This window comes from Ursus maritimus, unplaced genomic scaffold (assembly GCF_017311325.1).
Source record: "Ursus maritimus isolate PB19 unplaced genomic scaffold, ASM1731132v1 scaffold_24, whole genome shotgun sequence".
Classification (NCBI taxonomy): domain Eukaryota; kingdom Metazoa; phylum Chordata; class Mammalia; order Carnivora; family Ursidae; genus Ursus; species Ursus maritimus.
In genome coordinates, this window is record NW_024424897.1 from 30,128,832 (window position 1) to 30,155,159 (window position 26,328).

A 26,328-nucleotide genomic window follows, 5' to 3' on the forward strand; every position below is an offset into this window, starting at 1 on the left:
TAATTTGTTTAATTCTTAAATTTATTATCTGGACAGTTTCTATTAAAAAGTACTCTAAAACAAGTGAAAATCTATCTGGACATCCTATAACTCAAGAATATGGCAGTATTCCAGGGAGAAAGGAAGAGTCTAAAGTCTGTCTTAATTAATGACCTGTGTGCTTATTTTCAGTCCATAGTGTCTCAAAAGTACTCATACATAGAACCCAGAGAATCACAAAATAAACCATAATATTGATATATAATAATAAAACATAATAAAGAGTATAATAATAATGAAGCCAGGATAATCCGGTCTAGGAATGGAGCTCTTTCACGCCATCGGAAGCACTGGATTGGCATGTCTTCTCCTACCTGCCGTCAACATGCAGGTTTCTGCCACCCTGGCTGCAGTCAAGGCCATGGATGCCTGCCGCGCTGGCTCTATGCTTCGCCAGTTTCCAGGCCAGCCCTGGCTTGGGCTGGAAGACCTGACGCAGGAAGCCTAGACACCTGGCTTCCCTGATGTTGACTGCTTGGTAACTGAACTTTTGCCCCAGAGGCCCTCACTGTGCCACTCCTGCCTCTTAAAGGGGTTTGTGTACCTCATTCTTGCCTCCTGGTAACAGATGTTACCTAAATTATGCCTAAGACATCCACTGCCCCCGACACTATACCCTGCTGGTTAGGATACATCCACCCTTCGAGTCTGTCTGAGCAATCACTTAGCGCGTTTTCAGCGGTATGATGGTAAACCTTTAACAACTGGCTCTCAGCGGGGCGGCGGGTGGTCTGTGTGTGTGTGCGTGTGCGTGTACTTACACCTAAGACTATCATAAATTTTACTGATAGGATATGTAGCACACAGTTTTCAAATCATCATAATAAAATATACAATACTCTTTTTTGTAAGTTTCTGATAGCCTCTATGATTCACCCAAAATGCTTTCGTTTATTTTTATCAAACTCTCAAATCTGTAAACTAACCTGTAGCTGCAGCTAACGGGTGAGCAGAGCTACCATTTAAGTGTTGGTGGATGTTTCCATCTACTTTAAGGAAATGAAACAAGGAGAAACAACAAAGCCTTATGGTGGAACTCCGCTCATTCATCAATGGCATAAAGCAACTTTTTTGTTTATTACAATCAAGTAATAATTTTTGAGAACTAGAAGAATATTTCCTCCGAGTTTTTTGTGCTATCCAGAGAAACTTTTAACCTGCATTACTGATATTCTCTTGATCGCTTTCTTAAGTCTGGACCAGTGATCAGCACATTTCTCCTGTCACGGGCCAGAAAGTAAATATATTGGGCTTTGTGGGCACGTATGGTCTCTGTCACATATTCTTCTGTGTTTCACAGTCTTCTAGAAATGTAAAAAATGTAAAAAAAACGGACACCATCCTCAGTTCCTGGGCCACAAAAAAATTTTTTGATTTTTATGGTGTAAATATTCCGACCTTGGCCAATTTCAAGCTACCAACGAGTGTCCCTAAAAGAGATGTGTACTGGTGCACCATTGTGTATTATTTCCACTATTCAGAGACCACAGATCTAATCATCTCAAGAGCATAAATAATAGCAAAATTCAGTGAAATAGGGAGCATGAGTTTTAAATAGTTACTGTCTTTGTCTTTAATGTAATTTAACTTTAAGTTCATATAATTTAATTTCTCATGATGGCTGTGCTTAAACACTAGCTTGCAAAATTCCTGAAATTTTAACAGTGCATTCTTGCAAGCTATCTGGGTCAACCCCAGCTCCCTGCTGCATTTATCCCATTCAGACATGGTTGAGGGCCAAGCCCTGACATGCTCCATCTCCCTATCTGTGCCGCCTCTCAGAGCCACCCTGTCACACCACCTCCTCTTTGATGTGCCATGAGTGGATTTTGCACTCTGTACTTTGTGATAAATCCGTGACCGTCCCAACTTTTAGTTTAATGTTCTAGGAAAACCAGGAGGTGAATCTACCAAGGAAAAATATCCTATAAATGTAAAGAGAAAAGTGATTTCTAGATGAGCTGGGGCTTGGGGGTTACTTCTGCTTCCAGTAACCCTAATGATGCCAATGATTCAGACTTCCTAAGCCCAAAACTGCAGAAATTACTGAAGGCAGTTTCGTTTGGAGGCATCCGGGGTTAAGTGTCCAAAGCAGTAAATGAGAGGTGAAGCTCCATGAAAAGGTAAAGGCTGGAAGCACCTGGGTCCCTGGAAAACTGGCATTCGTTCAACAAACATTTCACGCTAGGCTTGGAAAGAGAAAAAAACTATTAGTAATAGTAAGAATCATACAAATGATAACACCTTTCATTTAGAAAGCCAAAGGGATCAAGAGAAAGAGTAAATTTAGATAAGAACCATAATAGGAGGGAAATAAAAATGCAAATAGATCAGACTGTGGTTATTTGTAGTGCTTATGTACTTTTCAAAACCCTGAATTTTAGACAACCGTGCTTCTGCTCAGTATCTGTGTGTCATTCTGTCATTTAGGAGGCAAAACTATCACGATACACAATGTATAGACAGGGACGTGTTATTTTTGTGGTTACAAAATCTGACCATAAATACATGAATATAGCTCTCTGATTCCAACTTTGCTTTTAATCTTCTAGAAGTAGTGGGTGCAGGAGGGCTTTACTAGTGTCAAAAAAAAAAAAAAAGCCTTTTGCCCTTAATTTAAATCATTGTTTTTCTAGGGAAATTTAATTTGGGGAAAAAAAATGTTTTTCTAATTAACTGGAAGACTGTGTGCTATGCAAACAATAAAGATTCTTGTTTGAAAGTAATGCATGCCCCTGCTCCTAGGACTACCAAGGGAATTAAAATAAAAAATGCAAGCAGCTCCGACCTGTTATTTTGCCAGAGCTAAACAGAATTCCCAGATCCAGAGTTTTCACGTCAGTTCCCAATTTAAAACCCACAAGTGTTGAGTGGGTTCATGCTTCGGCAAGACACATCTTCTCATCTCTAGAAATGACTGTATTTGATCTCTTTCTGGGTTTCTCGGCACGTCCCTCACTCCCTCTTTCTTCCTCTTGTGCTATGGTTGGCCTCAAAGGTTAGAAACTACACAATTAGATGGATCGGGGAGGATTTCATAATGCTCTGGTGCTGGGCTGGGCAGTCTAGCCAAATTCCGTTCATTAGCTAAGGCGCCGGGGTGAGTGTGGCCAGTAAGAATGCCGTTTTGGTTCCATTGAAGTGCTGATAGGGAGAGGAAATAAACTTTTATTTTTTTGGTTCCTGAGTGGCAGTATGGACAAGTGAAGAGTCTGGGATGCTGGGAATCTGGAGGCCAGGAATTAATCTCCATCTCAACCACTTACTGGGCAGCTCAAGCGACTTCTGTTCTCTTTTTTTCTATTCTGACACTGTTTTCTTATTCTCTATGTACCAGCATCAGATTTCCATCTACCTTAGACTTGAAGCATTCCAAAGTCGAGAATCAAGTAATCAGGTCACACACCAGTTACTGAGCCACCTATGCTGTGCTACGTGCCCAGACAGGTGCTTTGTAAATTGACATTAATCCAACATGCTCCCTGATCTCAGAGAACTTAAAGAAGACAGAGGAAGCAGATCTCTTAGAAAATGAATACCAAACAATAAAGCAAGTGCAGCGTGAGAGATATATTAAAGTTGCTATGGGAAAATGGGCAAAGGAGCTTTCCTTGGAAAGCCAGGGAAAGCTGTGGAAAGAAAGGGACTTCAAACCACTCCCATTTGAATGAAAGGGAAGGTAATTTTGGGGAAGAGGAGAGCATACCAAAAGAGAAAAAACAGCAAAAACGATGGGTCTGAGTTCAAGTGACAGAAGGCTAGAAGTGGAGGGTTCAAGCAGGATATGGGTAAGAAGCAAGAGTACACCTCTTACGGTATGCTTCTGCTGACGTGTGCACAGGATAAAGCAGCTCTGGGCTTTGGGGAAGAACCTGGACAATACCAGGTTTTCGATGTTTTTTATCAATTAAGTAGACATTAATTAGACACTGCTGCAATGTTATCTCTCTTTTTTAAAGAATTTATTTATTTATTTATTTATTTATTTATTTAGAGAGAAAGAGAGAGCATAAGTGGGAAGAGGTGAAGAGAAAGGGAGAGAGAGAATCTTAAGCAGGTTCCACGCTCAGCAAGGGAGCCTGACACAGGGCTCGATCCCAGGACCCTGAAATCATGACCTGAGCTGAAATCAAGAGTTGGACATTTAACCGACTAAGCCATCCAGGTGCCCCTGAAATGTTATCTCTTTATGCCTTTATTTTTGAAGGGTCTTTACTGCTCAAGAAACTGGCCTGAAAATTTAAGAGAGTTACTGGCCCAAGCAGGGCATATTAGTCACAGAACTCAGACCACGAGGCTGGAAATGTACACGCGCTGTAGACTGTCCTGCTTGTGCACCCTAACACTTCCAGTCATGGATTTTCTCCTCTTGCACTAACTCTGTGACTCTTCCCTCACATTATAGACTTTAGATAAGAACCATAATAAGGTAGACCTTCAGGAGCTTTGTTTCTTCTTAAGCTTTCAGCACGTGGTTTTTATAGCTGCCATCCGGTAAACAGAGGTGTTCAGCTACAACTCTCCTTCCCCAATGACTCTACTTGCTAAAGCTTAGATAAAAATGAAATATTTGTTAAAATAATAAAGTGTCATATTTAAAATATTCAGTTATTTGATATAAATATAGTGAATCACAGCTTGAGCCAGAGCCAAATTTTGAGAAATACTAACACCTAGGTTGTGTCTGGTACCTTTCTTGCTTATGTCCAACTGCTATGAGCCATTGCATGATTAAACCCTGCTTCGATTTCCCAGACCTAAGTAGAAACAGTTGCCCTGATCTTTATCTTAAAATTATAAGTCTTATAGAGTTTTAAACTTCATATACATGGCTCCAGTCCTTCAGGGATTTAGAGCAGGCTTATAAGTGATTTTCTCATGGCTTTAATATTAAGTCTTTAAACTACCTACACATAACTTTCCAGAGAGACCATGCTAAGTTGCCTTCTTAGAATTCCCAGTGGGCTCTCAAAGTGATTCCTGCTCGCTCTGTTTCCCCTCCCTGGTTTTTTAAATGACCAGAAGCTCCTTTCTTCATGTCGAAAGAGTCCACCAACCCAATGAAGTACATAGAAGAAAAAGACTGTTGGTTGCCCCAGAACAGATTGTCCATTCCAACAGAGAGGATTTTTTCCTTCCATGTGAATCTTCTTTCATGATATGAGATCTAATTAGACTTAAATGCTTAAAAAAACTTTCTATTAACTTCCAAAGCAGTACCGTATCTCCTTACAAAGCTGTTCTATTTGTTTTTTGCTTTGTCTTTCAAGAAGCCAGGTCCTCTTTTCCACCTAAAACATGTTTTGTAAGACATATTTCAATAGAACATGAACAGTTGTTACTCAAAAATAAATAGTTTCTTTCAAATTCTAAAGACTGTATCTTCGAGGAACTTGTCACTAATCCCTTGGAGGTATTCCCACTAATCCCTAGCTCTTCTTTGAGGAAGTCACCCTGAATCCTTAGCCTGGAATCAGAAACCCTTGACTCTTACCCTTCCGCTTGGAGCTCCTCCACATCAGTCAATGATGCATGTGTCAGTGGCAACCAAGGATATTTCTGTTTCCAGAATTTTCCTGTATTCCTTGCTTTTACTAGATACCCTTGCAAATTTGCTACTGATTTTCATTTTGTTTTGTGATAATGTCTTCAATGGTTTCCTTTTTTTTTCTTTAGCTAGTTATATGCACCCTTAAGTCCAGATTGACTTTCAGAAAGTTGGCTTCTTTAGAGCTAGTAGCTCATAAGCATAATAAAATATTTTGGAAAAAAAATGCATACATAGATACATATATAATGTATATATTAAATGTTTTAGAATATATATTTATAAGGAAGTGTAGGCCTAATTTGAGATTTAACATACAATCTTAATCATTTGATTCTAATTACATTTTACAACATGCCTGAGAGCTTCAAAGGGCAAGGGACTGGAGAAGGAGAAGATTCACAGGAAGAAAAATATCTCCTTGTTGAAAAAACCAGTCTACTCTGGGCGTGTGTGTGTGTGTGTGTGTGTGTGTGTATCTATGCATATAATCAAACTGAATATATTTGATTTATAAAATATTTAGGAAGCACATTCTATGCACCAAACGCACAAATCCATGTACTAGAGAAGAGAGAGAGAAAGGTATTTCTCCTATTCTCAAATTTGTCACAATCTAACAAGAGAAAGAGAAACATACAATAAAGCATAATATGTGTGTAATAAATCTTGCTTTCATATGAATAAAGGGCTTTGGGAGCACAGAATCAGGTGTATTTAATTATTCCTGAGGAATTTAGAGTTAACTTTGCTAGATCTTAACGGATTAGTAGAGTTTCACCAAGCAGTGGTTGGAAGATGAGCAAAAGACACAGAGGCAGAAAAGTACACAGAATAACCAGGTAACAGGAACTTACAGAGCAAGGACGTTGCTGTGAGACAGGGCAGGGGAGGAGGATAGTAGAGTAAGGCTGGAACCAGATTATGAAGGTCCTTGAATGCCTTATTAACCTTTCATTTTACTTTGTTTTATTTTAGTTTTTCTTTAAAGATTTTTATCTATTTATTTGAAAGAGAGAGAGGGAAAGAGAGAATGAGCAGGTGGGAGAGGCAGAGGGAGAGAGAGAGGTGCAGACTCCCCGCTGAGCAGGGAGCCTTATGCAGGGCTCAATCCCAGGACCCTGAGATCACGACCTGAACCAAAGGCAGACACTCAACCCACTGAGCCATGCAGGCGCCCCAACATTTCGTTTTATTTTGAAAGCAACTGGACACTATGAAAAGATTTTAGGAAGAGAAATGAAATAATGAGATCTACATTTTAACATATAATTCAGGCTGTTGTATAAGGATAAGAAGATGAACAGAAAAATCAATTAGGAGAGTTGATCAGTTAATCAGGCCTACACCTCCTTGCAAAAAAAAAAAAATCAATTGAAGATTGATGCACGTGATTACAAAGTCCTGCTCTAGACTAAGTTCAGTGTGAGGTGAAGAGGGAAACTTATGAGGGAGACGTTTTAAAGCAGAACCTACCGGGTTTAGTAATCAACTGATCATGAAGAACTGGGAAAAAGAGGAGGCAAGGATGCTCCGAGACTCGGGGTTGGGTGATTGGGTATATAGCAATGCCATGAGCTAAAACTGAGAAAACAAGAAGAGACACCTGTTTTGGCAAAGAGAAGTACTACCGGGCACTCATGTGGAGATCTGCAAGAGGAAGTCTAAAGTCCTGGGAGAGGCTGGATGTAGAATTACAGTTTTGAGAGCCATCGTTGGCAGTGTGGATAAGGTCACTGCCCGGGAAAAGGATGTGAAGCGAGAAAAAACCAAACCGTCAAGGAACATCACGGCAAAGGGAGAAGGAAAGCAGGAATCAGGGAGAGTCAGGAGGTAGGAAGAAAGGGTGCAACCAAGACTAAGGGGAAAGAAGGCTGCAAAACGTCAGGGAGGCCAGAGTGGCAGGCTTTCCCAGGAAGAGGCTGTTGTGGACAATCAGAGCAGTAAGAACTTCAGGAAAGCAATTTCTAGAGCATGAGGAGAACAAGCTAGATTCCTAGGAACATACAGAGGAGGAGCCAAGGGTACGAGGGCAGCAGCCCTAAAGCAGAGGACTGTGTGACTCAAGAGAAGCAGCACGCTTTAGGGATGGTTCGGCTTAATTCTGAAGTACTGAAGTGTCATAGGGAATATAACTTAAATAAACTTAAAACCTATAGCTTGTCATCATGAGGTTTAGAATGTGCAGGCCTTATCTTCCATGTGCCTTAAGCTCCTGCTTCATTCAGGATTGCCTTAAACCCTGCCATGGGTAAACTGTCACTTAAGACACTTTATACTGATGAGGCACAATTTATCTTTCCTGACCACAGTGTTTTCAACCAGTGGAGAACGTTATGAAGAAACATGGCCTCACAGTAAAACGGGGTGTTAGACTTTGGGTATTAGGTTGAACTGTGAATGAACACTCACTTCAGTGATGTCAGGTGTGGGGAGAGCACTGAAGAGGAGAGCCATAAACCCCAAATCCTCAGGCTGAAGAGAAGCCAATGAAAAAGCCTGGAAGACAAGACCAAGGAGGAGGAGGAGAGCCTGGGGAGCAGTGTGTGGGACACTACAAGAAGAGAATGCTTCCAGAAGAAGGTGTCCAGTGACATGGAAAGAAATGAAAGGAAGCTTATTGATTTGGAATGAGAACGCCCCTGGGACCTTGAAGTAGCACTTTCAGTAGCATGGTGCTAACAGAAGGGAATGTTCTAGTGTGCCCTTTCCTTCTGTGCAATTAATAACTTGTCCGTACAACGGACTGTTACATATCATGTGCCTGAGCATGTGTGTATCTATATCCGTATGTACCTGTGTACACAGATGTATATCGAAGATATATTAATCACTGTTCATGATTAATTATTTTCCTCTCTAGTTTTAAAAAATAACTGTGAACTTAGAAACTGACTTTTTATCCCAAGGAAGATTGTGAGATGTTCCAATACAGGAAAAAGAGGGCAAACTTATCATTTTTGAGAGACACTTTTGCTAGAGTTTCTGTGATGCTTCTTGATACATGAGTGAATTTCATGCTGTCTCTTTCTCTCCTTGCAGTGGAATGGAGCATGTCTAAAGACTTTTGTCCTTTGGCTGGAGAAATCATCATGGAAAACCTGCAGACCCTGAGATGCACGATCACAGGACTTACAACGGTAAATGCCAAATCCTCCCATTAGGCTTCCCCTTCCCTTGCCCCTGATGTTTGTGCTGGGATTTGGGTAGCAAATGCCTACTCTGGAAGCAGCTGCCAACACCCAGGCCTCTGGCAACAACTGCCACTCGTTAAGTGAGATATGTCTGGTATCCATAATCTGAACCCCACAAAGGAGTGAGCAGACAGCATGAACCGCTTTGTAAGCTGCCATGTTCTACAGAGATCAGAAAAAGACTGGCCTCATGCAAGCCTTGAAAGCTGCTGCTTTCTGGATCACAGTCTAATCTTCAGGGGGGATCAAAGGCTCTGAGAGATCCAATTTTGACTCCCTGTCTGATGGTAAAAATAACAGCCTCCTCTAACCCTCACCCCCATAGCCTCGGTTGAGATCAGTCATCTATTGGAGTCATACAATTTCCTGAGAGAAATCCTTTTCCCTTGATTAAAAAAAAAAAAATCTGTCTAAATCTGCTTTCACAGAAAAGAAACTATATATGGCGGCACTACATTTCTCAGTAACCTGAACCAAGTTCAACTGTGAATGAAAAACTGGAACAAACTGTGCTTATTTGTCTAACCGATCTAAACTCAAACATTAGTTCTTTATAGAACTGCAAGCCAGATGAGCATATGAAATGCAAAAAATAAAAACAGCTAGCAAATCCGTTCATACTGGAAGAAACCCTGTATCTCCTCAAATAGTTACAATGCAATGAAACAATAATCAAAATCATTTTTAAAGAAAAATTTTTAAGGTATACTTCAGTCAAACCTGTATTTTTTTGCTCCAGTTCAAATAATTAATACCTTAGAACTTTCTAAGTGAGAGAGAGAGAGAGAGGGAGAATTTTGTTGTTGTTGCGTTCTTCTAAAAGATTAGTCCTTTAAAAGGGTCATCGGTGAAGCGTAAACCTGAAACCCGGCATTAAAAAGCTGCATGGGGTTGCATCTCTTCCAGTGTGAACCAGCTTATTCTAATAGAATTCTTGGTGGTTGGGTCACCGCCACAGAATCTTGACTTTTAGTCCTAATCACACGTCTACACCAGGGGCCAAAACTGTGGATTACCAGAGCAAACAAACCCCGGAGTGGGTGGCCCCCAGAGATGCTATCGGCAGAGGACTGGTTCCCAACCCTATAGCTCACATGATGGAAGAGGGCCAGAAGAGAACCCCAGGGAATTTCCTTTGCTTAAACGAAAAAGTGATATTGTGATAAAAATGGAAAACTCTCCATATAGAGAGTTTCTCTAATATTTGAACTAATTTTTATAGGGATTAAGTTTTTCCACTTGGTCGTCCAATGAGAGCAATTCAGACACTATCCTAATCACATAAGAGCCTAGAAGGAGACTGACACTTCTGCAGAATCGCCATAACCTTGAAGTACATAGAAACCTATTTTTAATGTTAAAAAAAATTAACTTTCAGGCGCCTGGGTGGCTCAGTCATTAGGCGTCTGCCTTCAGCTCAGGTCATGATCCCAGAGTCCTGGGATCGAGCCCCGCATCGGGCTCCCTGCTCCGCTGGAAGCCTGCTTCTTCCTCTCCCACTCCCCCTGCTTGTGCTCCCTCTCTCGCTGGCTGTCTCTCTCTGTCAAATAAATAAATAAAATCTTTTTAAAAATTAACTTTATAATATGGTAAGGCCAACATTATTAAAATTTCTAGCAAAGGCTCTACAAAGATGCAGTGGTTCTTTGTTTTTTGGTTTGGTTTGGTTTTTTACTTCAGACGCTATTTTACAAATTTCACAAGCAATGTTTTATCAAATGCTGGCTTAAAAAATGCCTCTTTGGGTTCACTGGGGGGAAAAATAACTTCTCAAAGCAAAAATATAAAAACATACAAAACATCTGAAAAGATTATAAGTAAACAAAAACTCCTAAATTTTTAGTGTCATAAGACATTAAAGAATATAAGCCATTATTTTAAAGATGGTTTTAAAATTGAAGTGAAGTCAAAGAATTAATTTAAAAGTTTTAATAGCTGAGCAAAGATATTCATTGCAGCATTATTTATTGTGGCATAAAATGTGGAGACAATCTTAATGTTCACCAATGGGGGGACTGGTTAAATAAATGACAGTATTTGCCCACAGTGAAGTACTATGCAGCCACTAAAAGAATGAACCAGATCTTTGATGTACTAATCTGAAAAGAAGTTCATTGTAACTTGTTAATTTTAAAAGCAAGTCAATCAGCTAATAAAAGTGATAGTGACTGCCTCTGGGGAGGGGAAAATAAGGAGAAAGAGATAAGGAATTGCTGTTTTGGATAAACCTTGCAGAACTTTGTGTGACTTTTAATAATCAGTGTATAATTCGGAGGGGGAAAAAAGGTAATTATGACATTCCAATTTTGAAAAAAGAAAGCTCATAGAAACTGAGGGCACCCCAAAGATGTGTATTACACTACACATAAATGTAATAGTCAGGAAAAGCTAGAAAGCTAAAGCATGGCTAGTGGATTTCCCAATGGATCAATGAGTTAATCAGACAAAGGAATCTGCTTCTAGAGTAAAAGTATTCAGTACAATTCCTAATGCATACATTCTCTCTATTTCGATACTTTTCAGGGCCAACAGTATTTTGTTCAAGTCTCGGCTTATAACATGAAAGGATGGGGACCTGCTCAGACCACGGTACCGGCATGTGCCTCGCCTTCTAGTAGGTGGTGGCTGTGAACTCTCTCAAGCCTGGCCACAGGCTCCAACTCCCCCCTCCATCCATCCTCAGGATACCATTGCCATTCCCTCTCCCCACAGCTTGGGACTAACAAAACCTCAGAGTAGCATCTGAGCCGCCTAATGAATGATTCCTCTGCAGAAATGTTCCCCTGGGAGGCAACTCAGTGGAATGAAAAGAGGGAATTTGGAACGAGCATGACCGAATTTGACACCCATGATACCTTTTATTAGCTGTGTGGCCTTCAAAAGTGCCTTAAACTCTCTCAATCTGTAGAATGAGTCCAATCCTACCTTTCCCAAGGCTTTTGTGGGGATGTTGTGAATGACACGGCAGGAATGGCTGGCCCATTCTAGCTCTCCTCTCTCCTCCTCACCCCCTCACCCACATCAAATTGACAAGAGAATGAGATATAGCAAATCTTATTTACCTGACATTTTGTCAGAAGAAAACGCTTTCTTATACTAACAAGCACTCTGCTACACTCTATAAATATATAACATTTGTAGTGGAGGCTGAAAACCCCAGCAAAGCCTCTTCTAATTATTTGAAGATTAATTATATTCGGTATATTTGGTAGCTATTAACCAGAAAATTTAATTAAACAGAAGAAACATCTCTAGATATACCGTATGATAGATTTTTCTGCATAATGAGCCTATTGCTCTGAATTTGTTTTCATTTTTTTAAAAACCTTCATGAATGTGATAGTTTAAAATGGTATCATATGCTTCTTGTAAGAGTACAAACTGCTACACACTTTGTGGAACACAATTTGCCATAATAAGAACAGTCATGTCTTTTTACCCCATAATTATATATCTGGGAATCTAACCTAAGGAAACAAATGCAGACAAACATTATGAACAAATATTCACACTGTAACAGTGTATGGATATAGTGAGATACCCTGTATGATAGGGAGAACAAATATCCCGTATTAATTCAATGGTTAAATAAAGTATGATATATACATATCCACATTACAGAACAAAATGCAACCACTAAAAATGGTGTTTAAAAAAATTCATTGTGTGGAAGAAATCTTATGTAAGTTTTATGTAAAAACATAATGCAAAAATTTTTTTCACATATTTAAGCTGTGAGTTTGATTATTATTAGGTAGGCCTGTCGGCACATACCTATCAACATTTGACAGTGGATATTTGGGTTATAAGACTGTGGGCTCTTTAGCTTTCTTTTGTACACATCTATGTAATTTTCATGTCTTATAACAACCTTTACCTAGGATCAACCATGGATCAGGTGGCACGTTATGGGCTTTCATCAGCGTCTCACTGAATCCTCACACGGGTCTTCCATCACTGTTCCTGTCGTAGAGCTAAGCACCATCATCTTCATCATCTGCATCACTCTGAACATCAGAGCCAACATAAGACTTATTATATGCTGGGCATTAATCTAAGAACTTTATCTGGATTGACTCATTTACTCTTCATAACCGACGCACTGAGGTGGTTTTTAATAGCATTCCAGTACTATTCACATAGAGGCACATGCATACATAGAGCCCAACACCACAAAATCAGCAAGCACTGAAGTCAGGCCCAAACCCTATGGCCCTTGTTCTTAACCACTATGCTGTCCTCCTCCTCTATTAATAAGGAAATTGGGACTCAGAGAGGATGTTGCCTTGTCCAAGGTCACAACTCTTGTATGTGCCTGAGCCAGGATTCAAGCCTGAACTGATCAAGCCCATGCCATGTCTCCTGTGCCATGGGAACGGGTGCCCTCTGCTATCAGGCAGACGAGCAGACGAAGAGCCAGCCAGCCAACCATTCCTGACTGCTGGTTCTAGCGGATTCACATAGCGACACACCAGGTGACAAGACACCAGAGATCTCCAAGGCCCCGAGTCTCATGGGCATTTGGTGATTTAATTATTCCAGTCTTATTTGGACATCTTTCTTATTAAAGACATCAGAAACACAAACTAAAAATATTGCAAGATTAAGATACTAAGGGAAACCATCTCATTCTAGGGAGAAAAAAAAGAGTATATATTATCGATGAAGGGATTGAAGGGACAGAAAAGAAAAAAAAATGACAGTGTCATTTGACGTGAAGGCAGGACAGGGGAGAACTTCCCACTCCAAATGCAAATTCTAACCGGCATATGGATGCATTTACTTATAAACATCAGATGTTCTATAAACTTCAAATTCTAATCAGACACTCTCCCTCACAGCCTATCTGAAAGGGCTTTCTCCAGAATGACAAGAGCAGTCTTCCAGGACCGGGAAGAGTCACTTAGCACTTGCTAATTAACATAGCAACTGCCAACGCTTTCTAACTTGGCCCATTTGACTAGTAGGGGTATCTGGCAAAGAACTAAAATCCAAAAACATGTCATTATAGTTGCTGCAGACATGCTGTATCACTTGGAAAAGAACAATATGAACAATATAAAAACACTCCAACTCTATTTATAAACAGAGTATGACATTGTGATGCAACATATATCAGTATTCAGATATTTACTAGAGGACAATGTATTCTAACATGACAGAGTAATTGAAAATTTAGTAATATGTTCCAGTAAGCTATAAAACCTTTTTTTTTTATTTTTACAAAAGGCCTTAATGTGTTTTTATAGACTTATGTTATATGGTATGGTACATAATAAGAGAAAAGGACCCAGACAGGCTTGTCTGAGTTACGATCAGGAAAGCCCTGATATCGCCAGTGAATGTAAGCTCTGCATTGTGTTGCAACTGAAGTGTCTCATTACCAGAACAGTGAACTGTATTATGTGGCACAATCTGCTCTTTTCCTACCACACTAAGTTTATTCCTGTCAGGTTCCTGATTTCTTAATATATTTTCAATTTTCTCCCTCATCCCTAAAGTCTCCTATTTTATGTAGTCGTCAGAACCTTCCAAACATCTATGAGAAAAACTCATTCTTTCCAAAAACCTTGGCATCATGTCCAGTGCTCACTTGGGCTGCAATTTAGCATTAGCAATTTTCAAGTGTATCATAAAGTCATCAGCTTGAGCTCGCCTCTGATGTAATAGGGCTCAGCTGAAAAGAGCCAGCTCCATTTCATCTCCCCTTGCATTGATGGCAGTATTAACACTCATTACAATGTATTAGCATGTGCAGGGCCACATAATAACTCAGCCACCCAGAAGTCTTACTCAAGCAAACATTACTGCTCTTATCATGAGCACTAAAGACGCATTCACCCAACTGAGGGAATAAACTCCTAACAGCCTTTGGGAATCCATGATAGCAGCGTTTATGATCACTGTGCCCAGATACCAGGGACACTAGAGAGAAGACGGAGGATCACTTGGAGTTTGATTCCTCAGATATTTCCAAATTTCCCAGTAAAAGCACCTTTCCTAGCCAAGGCTACCTGAACACCATCCTTCTATTCACAATGCCTCACCAACATTTAATGAGTGGCCCTGATGTGCCCAGAATGGTGCTTTACTTACATTATTTTTTTAAACCTCAAACAACCTTTAAAAAGTATTCGAAAACTCACTTTACAGAGAGGAAACCTGAGGCAAAGAGAAATTAAGTCACGGTTTCTGCCCACAGGGAACAGAGTCTAACAGAAAGCACCTATGCCAATTCCCTGTCTCCAGAGTTGACCACAACTAAGCCACACCACACAAACTTCAACCAAGCTCTGACCCTCCTTCCCAAAAGAAACAAAACAAGACATGTCCACTTATAAGGAAAGAAGCACTATATGGAGGCCACAAGACTACATTATGGTCCTGGCTCTGCCCCAGACAAGCTGAGTGACATAGAACTGGAATAGTTCTCTCTGGGCCTCCGTCTTCTGAGAGGGAAAATGGAGATGAGTACCTGGGGGAGGGTAGGAAGGAGGAAGAATTCGAAAATCTCTGAGGCCTCCTTCCTCATAGGGAATCACCTGACAGGGTTAAAAATGATGTTTCCATACTCACTACTCAGGGAATTCACTCTTCATCAATGAATTCCCTTCTTTTTTAAGTTATGATTTACACCATGCCATCTAACAAGCATTGCACTGGATACCTAACAAAGCCCTCATTTCATCCTCACAAAAAATCCTGCAAGGTAGATACTATGTTCATTTTTCACATTACAGAGTAGAGGGCCTGTCGGTGTAAGTTTAGTGCGTTACAGACACTGAGCCAGGAGCCGGAAGAGTCAGGATTCACACCCAGCTTTATCTGACTCCGGAACCCGTGTTCTTTCTAACTGTGCTGGACTGTTAGGCTGTGGGTGGACCAATAAGTTTTACCTAACTTTAACCATCAGGACATCTGCCTAAGTTTCTGAACAAGGGAGACTCCATATTTTAAAATAAATCTGGGGGGAGAGAATTTGAAACTGGTTCAATTAGAATTTAAGCCTCAGATACACTCATGAACTAACCGGCTTTACTAGTAAGAAAAGAATGACTAGCATTTTTAGAGAAAGCATTTTCAACCAAGAAGTGCTTTAAGTTGTTGCTTTTAAAAGGTTGAGAGAGCAAAACTGGGCTGGGGGCAGACAGAAGAAGGGATGGACTTCAGATAGAAGAAGTGACAGACCTGCTGAAAAAAAAAAACCCAGAGCTGGAGACAGCAGAATTACCATCTTGACATTAGTCCCATACGGGTTATTACTCTTGATATCATTATAGCCAAATGGAATGAAAATAGAAGGGGGAGAAAAATCTCAGTGGGTATTGCAATTCAAATTTGCCATGTAAGCTAATACTGTATATTTAGAGACTGAGCAGACAGGGTGGTTGGTGGCTCGGAGTATGTGCAGGGGTTGCTGTGCCAGCTAACCAAAGCAGACATTCATTAGAGCAAAATGTAGATTTCCATTTCTTGGCATCCGACGTGGGCTCTTTCCTTGGAAAGAAATGTCAATTTGGCCAAAAGTGTGAAACCTACAATAAAAGCATTGGGACTGTGGATTTCATCTAGTCTGCACATTCCCACCCCTTTCTTTTCTACTGTGGAAATCCAGTTGCGATTTGGGGTGCTGAGTGGAGAGGTGGCAGGGGAGCTGATTAGGACCCGGGATGCTGCAAAGGAGGGTAAGGAGCTGGGGAGGGGAAACTGGATTCCCAGAGCCCCTGTTTTCTTTTGGCCTTCAGTTACCACTTTCTCTTGCCCTAAAACTGCCCAACACAGAAAACCAACCACAATTGCTGTTTTGCACAGGGCCCTGAACAATGGCAGCCCCAAACTTTTGGCACTGCCTGCCAGCTGTGCAAGTGCTGGGTGCTTAGCCAGAGTCTGGGGGTGTGAGCAGAACCCAACTCCTGAGGCCATGCCTCAGGGGAGAGGCCTCCCCCACATTAAAATTTTGTTCTGTTTGTTTCTTTTGTTCAATAGACTGGAAAGACTATGACGACAGAGAGCCCAGACACAGGGGACAGAGTGAAGTTTTGGAAGGTCTGCTGCAGCAGGTCCGAGCCCTCCATCAGCATTATAGTTGCCGGGGTAAGGATAAAAATCTGCGCTGGGCCATCGACTAGGTCTCGGTGGCGCCGGTAATGTTAGCAGTTTCCTAACTGGGTCATACCTTCTCATTCATCAGGGAGAGAGAGATATTAATATTTGTACATCTGGAATCACTTTACAGCACTATCTTGCTTTAACCCTTCAGAAGAGACTTCCCTCTCCTTCATTCCCTCGCTCTCTTTCTCTCTCACCCTCTCTCCAATGCAAACAGTTTGAAAAAAAAGCTCAAGAAAAACAGCAGCTGCCAGTAGTTCCTTCCCTTTGAATTGTCCCTTCACAAAACTCCTCAGTGTGCTGGGTCTTTGGGATATTCACCCTCAAACTTCTCAGCCCTAAGGAAAATTCCGTGAGCATCCCTGAGGAAGTTTAGCCGATTTTAACAGCAACAAGAAATCTTCATGTATATTTGCAATAAAGCTGGCAATGCAATTTCCCATCCACGGTCTCTTTTTCATCCTCATTTTGGCAATCACCACTAAGGCTAAGTGACTTGGACCAAGGTCACAATGCCAGGAAAAGACAAAATCAGGATCCTGACCTAGGTTTTCTGTCTCTAAGTGCAATCTTCCTGCCACACCTCATTTTTGTGTCCTGCCCTGAACATCGGGACGGGCACTAGATCTTGATCTCACCCTAAATTTTAATCTTCCCCTGTACTACTGCTTAAGAGAAAGGAGAGCACACACATCTCTAGACCTAGCCAACTATACCCAGAAAATCTCTGAGAGGCTTTTAAAAACTTCTATCTGGGCTATTCAAATGGGACAGGGTCAGGTTTCTGATCTCTGTAATGATTCGTGGAACAGGCACTTAGTTTTATTTGGAGAATTAAAGCCTCCATAAAGTTTTCATTTTCCATGCTCCTTCACCCATCAGATCCCAACTGCATTGCACTCTCTAGACTCAGGGCACTGCTGGGCCAGCTAGGTAAGAAATCCATGGTTGAAACTAAGAGACGCTAGCTGAGTTTGAACTAGGTATAAAAAATCATACTTGGTATTAGCAAACAGTTGGTCCCAATTACTGTATAGCTGTAACAACAGAGCTCTTCAGAAATGTTGGCCATAGCTAGAAATGAGGACAAGTGTTTGCAAGAAAGTAATATTCTTTTAATGAGTAGTTCATTAGAAAATGTAAATGTGCATGGAAGAAGCTGAGAAAGAAATCCAAGTGGGTCTCATTCCCAGATGTGTAGGAAAACTTTACCCACACCATGGCCTTAACAATTCCACACTGACCAACGGATACTCGGTTCTCCGTTATCGGGGCTCATTTAAGCAGGCCAGGCATTATCTAGGCTCCGTTCTCTCCACTGCCTCTCCATCATTCCCCTGCCAGTTGGTTCTTACATGGCAGGGAAAGGTAATAAAGCAACTGAATAGATGATTCCTTGCAATTCATAAGTCATTTCTTGTTTGGTCTTTACCAGAGGGGGAAAACTAGAACTACTCATGAGAATGGGGGGTTTTCATATTATCTGAGGATTTAGATGCTCTCCGTATACTATTAGGTTACTATCTAATAATCAAGGAACAATTATCTAGACAACCCAATTATTTCAATAGTTTCTATTCAACTTTTATCATGTATATGCTATTCCCCCACAGGAATGTAAATATGCACACAATGTCAGGAAAAATTTAAGTAAGGTATAAGTAGAACTTCCCAAAAATGATAAATATTTTTTATATTTAAATGTTCTCTGAACACTTAAACAGTACCGAGTGTTTTCTGATTTTTAAGATGCTCGGCTGAAAAGGGGTCTCTGGTCAATAAGTTTGGAAAATATTGCATTATATATCCCTTTCCTGGAAATGTAAAATTGGCATTACAATATTAAAGACTCTAATAAAGAGACATTTTGAATTTGGTTAACCAAGCATTTTCCAAACTTATTTGTAAAGTCACTGTGAAACTTTTTTCACAGAGTTAGTGTTCCAAGGCACAGACTTTGGGAAATGCTGACCTATTATATGCCAAGTTAAAGGAAATGACCTCATACCAAAAAAAAAGAATGATTTTTAAGATAATTTAACATTACTCTGTCTCAAATGATAAACCAAGGATAATTAGGTATTACATACAGAGAAACTACAAAATTGTTATTTGAAATACTCAACTACAAGAGGGAGGCAAACCAGAAAACAGACTCTTTTTTTTTTTTTTAAAGATTTTATTTATTTATTCAACAGAGATAGAGACAGCCAGCGAGAGAGGGAACACAAGCAGGGGGAGTGGGAGAGGAAGAAGCAGGCTCATGGCGGAAGAGCCTGACATGGGGCTTGATCCGACAACGCCGGGATCACGCCCTGAGCCGAAGGCAGACGCTTAACCGCTGTGCCACCCAGGCGCCCCCAGAAAACAGACTCTTACCTACAGAGAACAATCTGAGGGTTGCTGGAGGGAGGTGGGTGGGGCGATGGGCTAGATGGGGGATGGGTATAAAGGAGGCACTACTTGTGCCGAGCACTCGGTGTTGAATGTAAGTGAAGAATCACTGAATTCTACCCCTGAAACCAATATTACACTATATGTTAACTAACTAGAATTTAAATAAAACTTGAAACATAAAATAAAATACTCACCTACATTAAGATCTGTGTGGTTGAGTGCATATACAAATTTTACACTTAGGTAAAAGAATTATTTCAAATCCCAGTTCTACTACTTTCTAGCTGTGTATCCCTAAGAAAACTATCTGACCTCTCTAAGCCATAGCTTCCCCATCAGAAAAATCAAGATAATAGTATCTATCTTTCAGGACTGTTATGAGGATTAAATTATATAATGCAGCAAACTCACCTGGCATAGTGTAGGCACTTCACAAACTCCAGCTTTCCTTCCGTTGCTCTTCCAGATGAAGAATGGAGACTCTCTTCCTCCTCAGCACTTTACTGATACATCCTAGAATTAAAATGTAATCACTGACTCCATTGTAATGGGCCCAGAGTGCTCAGTAAATACACAGCATATTCCAGATGCAGAAGTAATAATAAACAACACTTCTACTACCAAAGCCCTACATGGGAGATACTAAAACCCACGTTAATTTCTGTATTTTGGTTAAAAAAGTGGCCACAGTTAATCTGCATGTTCAGTACTGGGATGTGGATTCACTGGAGATGTTGAGCAGCCTTTATCGTTCACAGGGTTTATACCCTGACATATGTAATGAGTCATAAGCCAGTATATTCACTATAGCAGTTCCCTGTGGGAGTGAATTCAGTTATCATCCAATCTTTCAGCTGGCAAACATTAACTGAAACACAGCCTACTATGTGTCAGGTGCAAGACATATCAATATGGATAGAATAAACTCCCTATGTGCCAAGCACTTGAAAGCTAAAGAATTACTGTATTCAGAGTCCAGAACACCAACCACTGTTCCAGAGCTCTGAGCTACACAGAGACAGAAGCCAGAATAGAAGCCACTGTATCAGTCAAGATGACCTATATCATGTTGTAGTAACCAAATGACTCCCCAAATATGTGTTTCTCCCACAAGCTATCTGTCTACCACTGGTCAGCTGAGGGCTATCCTTCTGTGTTATCACCATCCTTTCTCTAGAAATATTTGCCAGCACCCATGGGAGAAGGAAAAGAAACTCCTGAATGTATTATATGGACAGGACTTTATGTATGTCACTTACATTCAAAACTCATTGGCCAGAACTGGCCACATGGCTACACCCAACCACAGGGTTCCAAGAAGTGAAATTCTTTCATGTGCCCAGAATGGAGGAGACCCGGAATGTTTAACATTTGCATGGGCCCCTTTCCCAACCAGTAGTAGTAGTAGTTTTCTTTCTTTCTTTTTTTCTCAGTTTAATCTTCATTTTAATTTACATTATGTATGATTATAATGTGAGACTGATCTTAATGTAAGCAGCCAAGATCATGGATTAGCTGGGTTCAAATTCGGACTGGAAACTTACTAGCCGTGTGACCTTGAGCAATTACCTACCCTCTCTATAACTCGTTTTGCTCACCAGTAAAATGCAGATAAGAATTATCTATACTTGGGGTGCCTGGGTGGCTCAGTCAGTTAAGCGTCTACCTCTTGGTTTCAGCTCAGGTGATGATCACGCAGTCGTGGGATCGAGCCCCGCATCGGGCTCTGTGCTCAGCTTGCAGTCTGCTTCAGATTCTCTCTCCCTCTCCCTCCGGCTTGTGCTCTCTCTCTCAAATAAATAAATAAAATCTTTTAAAAAAAGGATTATCTATACTTGTCAGCTGTTTTTAAAGACTGAATGACTTAAGTACTTAAGAGCTTTATTATTTAAAAAAAGCAATTCCTCCTGTTCTCCATTTTTTATTCCCCAAAGGCTCAATTCTTTTGGCCAATTCTTTTGATTTTTTATTCATATCTCTAAATAACATGTTTATATTGCTAGTCCTTGATTTTTTTAACCTGAGGCATTACCTCACTAAGAAAAGATGATTTCTCTTTCTTCCCCTCCCGCTCTTACTTGCACATTACAATTGCTGCCCTTCATCCTCCTAATATATCTGTATTGTAATTTTAGTCAGATCAATATTTATTGCTTGCATTATAATGATCACTTAATTCTATGATTATTTTCCTTTCCTGGATAACTTTTTGTTCTCCCTGTACTTAACAGTCATCTTTTATTGTATGTTTGCTTGTTTTTCTATGTGGTTATAACTAATTAATCCCCAAGCTATTCTCCAATTATGTCCATTTCCTCTCAATCCAATCAAACATATTAGTACCGTTTCAACTGCATCTTCTTAGAGAAACCTCTCCAAGCCCTGTGACCTGCTCCCACCTAGACTCATTGCTGGCTGCGTGTGTCTGGCACACAGTGTGCCCTGGCACCTCCTCTCACCACCATATTAAGGACTCTCTGGCCACCCTCCAATATTGGACTGCTTCTTTTTGTATCCCAGGTCTTACTTTCTCTTGGTTAGTCCTTCATTTTGGTAGAGTCCTCACTCCAGTAATGTCCTGAGAGGATTCTTGGGAGCTAACTTTTGGATACACTGAATGTCTAAAAATGCATCTATTCTCCTTCCCACTTATTTAAGGTTTCAGATTAAGTATAGAATTCTTGGTTGAAATAATTTTTCTGTCAGGTTTCAAAGGTGTTGCTTTGTCCTTCTCTAGCTTTCAGTTCTAAGAAGTCTGATGTCATTCTAATTCCAGAGGTTTTATAGGATACCTTTTTTTCTCTTTTTTTAATAGATTTTATTTATTTATTTGACAGAGATAGAGAAAGCCAGTGAGAGAGGGAACACAAGCAGGGGGAGTGGGAGAGGAAGAAGCAGGCTCCTAGCGGAGGAGCCTGATGTGGGGCTCGATCCCAGAACGCTGGGATCATGCCCTGAGCCGAAGGCAGACGCTTAACCGCTGTGCCACCCAGGCGCCCCACCTTTTTTTTCTTCTCCGGGAGATTTTTAAGTTTCTTTTTAACTTCAGCACTCTAAAATCTGCTTTGGTATTTTCTTCATGTCTCTGAATAACATGTTTATATTGCTAATTCTTGATTTTTTTAAATTTGAGGCATCACCTCACTAAGAAAGGATGATTTCCCTTTCTCCCCTCCCCACCTCTTATATGCACATTACAATTCCTACCCCTCACCCTCTTAATATACTGAATAATATAAAAACTGCACTGCCTTAGTGTGGGTATGCTGTTATCTGTTGTGCTGCGCACCTGGCAAGCCCTTTCAACATGAGAAGCTACGCCAATTATGGGATATATTCTTAAGTTAATTGTTAGTATTTCTCCCCCTTTTTTTCCTCTGCTCCCTCCTACTAGGACTCATAGCCAGATGTCAAACCTCCTAGGTTAGCCTGTTAATGTTTCTTTTTCTCTTCTACTTTCCATCCCCATGTCCTTATGCTCTTTCTCAGAGATTTCAGCAACCTGATTTTCTAAGCCTTCTATTGGGTTTTTCAGTTTTTGATAGTATATTTTTTAATTTCCAGTGCTCTCTTTTATTCTCTGAGTGTTTCTGATAGAGACTCTTACCCTTTTCACAAGGGTGCAGTGCCTTTGTTTCTCTCTCAGGCTATTAATGATAGGCTTCGTTTCATTTTATAGTTTCTTCTCTCACCATTGTCTCTCCTGTAAATAGCTCTTTTGTTTATTTGGTTTTGGCCTCTGTCTTTCCTGTTCGATGCTTTTCACATCTGCCTGGTGATACCTGGATCTTCACCAAGATTTAAGAAAAGAAAGCTCAACAGCTGTTGGGGAGGGCTCTTTATCTATAGGCTTCACTGAAGGGTGATCTGGCATGGCCTCTTCTTTCAGAAACCAATGAAAGCAAAGTCAGAAGCTTTAAGTGAATTCTTAGTCTGGTCAGAGTCTCCAGAAAAGCTTCTTCCAGTATCCTTCCTGGAGGGTGTAAGTTTGAATACCAGTGTTCTGAGAGCCTGATGGGGAAATAATTTGTATGGAAACTTTCATCTCATCCACCTGTTTTGGGTACAGTACTACCCTCCCACCCCCATTTTTAACTGTACTCCATATCCCCACTCTAGAAACCCATTTTTATGTTTTTCAGAGAATAAGCCACTAGTTTTTATTCTAGAGTGGGGAAGGGGTATTTGTCCAGCTATGCAGGTTACAGAAGGAGATCTAGAAGTCTGACTGCTTTTTAAACAGACTTCAACAAATCCCTCTGATTTTAGCTCCACACTTATCCCCCACTTCCAGCAGTATGTGGTGCCCAAGGGGTGACTCGGGTTACCTCTCAGCCTTCTCCACTGCTGGCTTAGGATTCATCTTTCTCAAGTCTGCTAAATCCATCTGTCCATCTGCTTTCCAGCTACCAAAGTTCACGTGCTTTTGTTTCCTTTCCCATCTCTTTGTCTTTATAGATTTATGTAGTTTCCTTTTTTTTTTTTTAATCTCTTTACTCTGATTTTAGTGAAATTTAGGGAGAGAGTAGTATGTAATGAATATGTTCAAAAAGCTGCCTTTAACCGGAAGTCCCAGCAGCATCATTTTCAAGCACGGTGTGACCAGCCAAATTCATGTTCAAGTCAGAAAAAAATGTTTTTGCTTTGTTCTGCCAGGAATAACCATTACCAGCACTAGCTTGAAGCTGGCATGAATGCTTGTGTCAGTCAGCTTATTCCCAACTGTTCCTATAGGATCATAAGCAGAACCACACTGGGCCTCAACCACAGGCTATCTGCCCAGCTTTCCATGCCTAACTGCAGTGATGCAGACCATGTTCTCACCCCAGTGACACGTCTGTCCGAAGTCTGGTGATGACCCCAACAACCTCAGCGTCCCTTCATGAGACAGAATGGGAGAACTGAAATCAGTGATCATTGAGCTCAGCTCCATGGAGTACTTATTTGTAAAAATTATCTGGGGAAGTCTGCGAGTTTTATCAGTGAAAGCTCCAGGCTGTAAATGGAAGGGATGAAGAAAAGCAATGGATGACTTGCTCACCAAGGTAGCCATGGCACATAGTAGTGTACAGAAAAATATTTGTTCAGTAAATTAATGTCTCGGTTTTTCTGGGTACTGACTTTTCAATCTTGAGGAATCCATTTTAACCTCTCAATCTCAGTTTCTTCTGAATAATAATGATGACAATCATACCAATGCCTACTATTTTTGTAAGCCAACATATACACTGGAAAAAACTGCCCCAGAATGCTAGCCATGGTTGTACTGAAGTACGTGGAGTTTTGTTCTTTTTATCTATTCTCTAGACTTTCTGTAATGTACCTATATTAATTGTATAATGAAAAAAATTAACGGAATATATAGACTAACAAGAAGAGCTTTGCCAGCATTGAGAAATATATGAATATTAAAGGCAGTGGGAGGAGGGCAAAGATTGATTCCATTTCTTTTTATCCCACATTTTAATAAATCACTCATCTGGAAAATATAAACAAAATGCCTAAGTGGTTTCCCCTAGAGTTATAAATGTTACTCATCTCCAGCATTTCTGAGGAGCTGATCATTAATTGAGGTAACCACTGGCAACTCAAGATATAAGAGATTTTTGTAGGAATGAGCTGAATGAGCTGAATCCCTACGTGAAACTGAGGATAAGTGACACCAAGGGGACAGGGAAGAGGAAGGCAGGGAGGTGGGAAGAAGGTACTGGGAGTGTTGCACTGCCAATGGAATTTACACTGTATTTTTTTCTGTGTTTCAGAAACTTCAAAATTACAAACCACAGGCCGCAAGCAGTCAGTCTCAAGGAGCCTGAAACACCTATTCCATTCCTCAAATAAGTTTGTGAAGACCTTAAAACGGTGGGTCCAATGCAGTTTTTCCAGGAAGTCTTAACTTCTCAGGAATCAGCTGGTTTGGATTCTTAGTAGCAACATGATAGAAATTTCCTTTTTGCTATTAAAAGAGTATGAAATTCACTTTTCTCCTGAGAATTTGGGCAAGACAGTAATTTCACTGAGTTCTAGCCTGTGAACATGTGATAGCAGTACTGTGCTCATACGTATATTTTAAATGATCTTTTATCATGACCAAAAATATGTTTTTCCATGAGTCAAGCTTGGTAGAAGAGACACTTGAAGACAATTCTTTATTTTGCTTTTTCTTTTTAGGGGACTCTACATAGCCGTTATATTTTATTACAAAGACAATATGTTAGTCACCAATGAAGATCAAATACCAATTGTTGAAATTGATGACTCTCATACCAGTTCCATTACACAAGATTTTCTGTGGTTCACAAAGGTATACTAAGTTCTGATTTCCCCCAGTTTGCACCAATGTTTCTGTGCATAACTCTGAGACCTCTGTTGAGGAGTCTCCAGTGATCAAAGTATTGGGGTGGGAGTAAATTATCTCAAAGGTCTTCTTTCAGCCCTGTGCCATAAAAAAAATGTCAAAGTAGCATCTACCCTACATTTTCAAAGCAAAGAAGCTTGCGTTCTGTCAGACTGTGTCTCCACTATTCTGAGTTATGGGATCATTTGGCAAAGACTAAAATGTGGATCTGACTATTTCATTAACATTCAGATCTTTTTCCAATTGGACAGAGATCAAAAAGTTGTTTTGCATGTATCTGAAAATGGACTGGAGAACAAACATCAGGGGTCAGGTTTCCTTTTCCCTGCTTTTTGCTTTGATGCCACAACCTAAATCATGTACTGGCTTGGATGATAATATGACCTCATGACTTCTTTTGCAGCTGTCTTGTATGTGGGAAGATATAAGGTGGTTGAGACAAAGCGTACCTATCTCCATGTCCTCATCCACAGTGCTGCAGACTCGGCAGAAGATGCTCGCAGCAACGGCCCAGCTACAGGTGAGGGGCCAGGTTTCAACCCAGATTCCCAAGGAAATCTTAGAAGAGCTCGGTCAGTTCAGTTACCAAGCCCACCTAGAAAGGAAAAGGATGGGCTTCTTTCTCTTTCAGATCCCTAAGCATATAAAGGCTTCTTACACAGTCTGAGCTGCACATCTGTTCA

The 26,328-nt window shown here is 40.5% G+C and overlaps 1 protein-coding gene across 1 annotated transcript in view; it reads left to right on the forward strand.

The window, feature by feature from the left end:
* ANKFN1 (ankyrin repeat and fibronectin type III domain containing 1) overlaps positions 1 to 26,328 on the forward strand; it is a 151,240-nt gene that overhangs the window by 73,393 nt on the left and 51,519 nt on the right. Inside the window, exons 7-12 of the mRNA XM_040639825.1 lie at positions 8,630 to 8,727; positions 11,305 to 11,395; positions 16,768 to 16,875; positions 25,050 to 25,149; positions 25,459 to 25,591; positions 26,049 to 26,165. Coding sequence (XP_040495759.1) covers positions 8,630 to 8,727; positions 11,305 to 11,395; positions 16,768 to 16,875; positions 25,050 to 25,149; positions 25,459 to 25,591; positions 26,049 to 26,165 — 647 coding nt within the window. The remainder of the gene's footprint in view (positions 1 to 8,629; positions 8,728 to 11,304; positions 11,396 to 16,767; positions 16,876 to 25,049; positions 25,150 to 25,458; positions 25,592 to 26,048; positions 26,166 to 26,328) is intronic.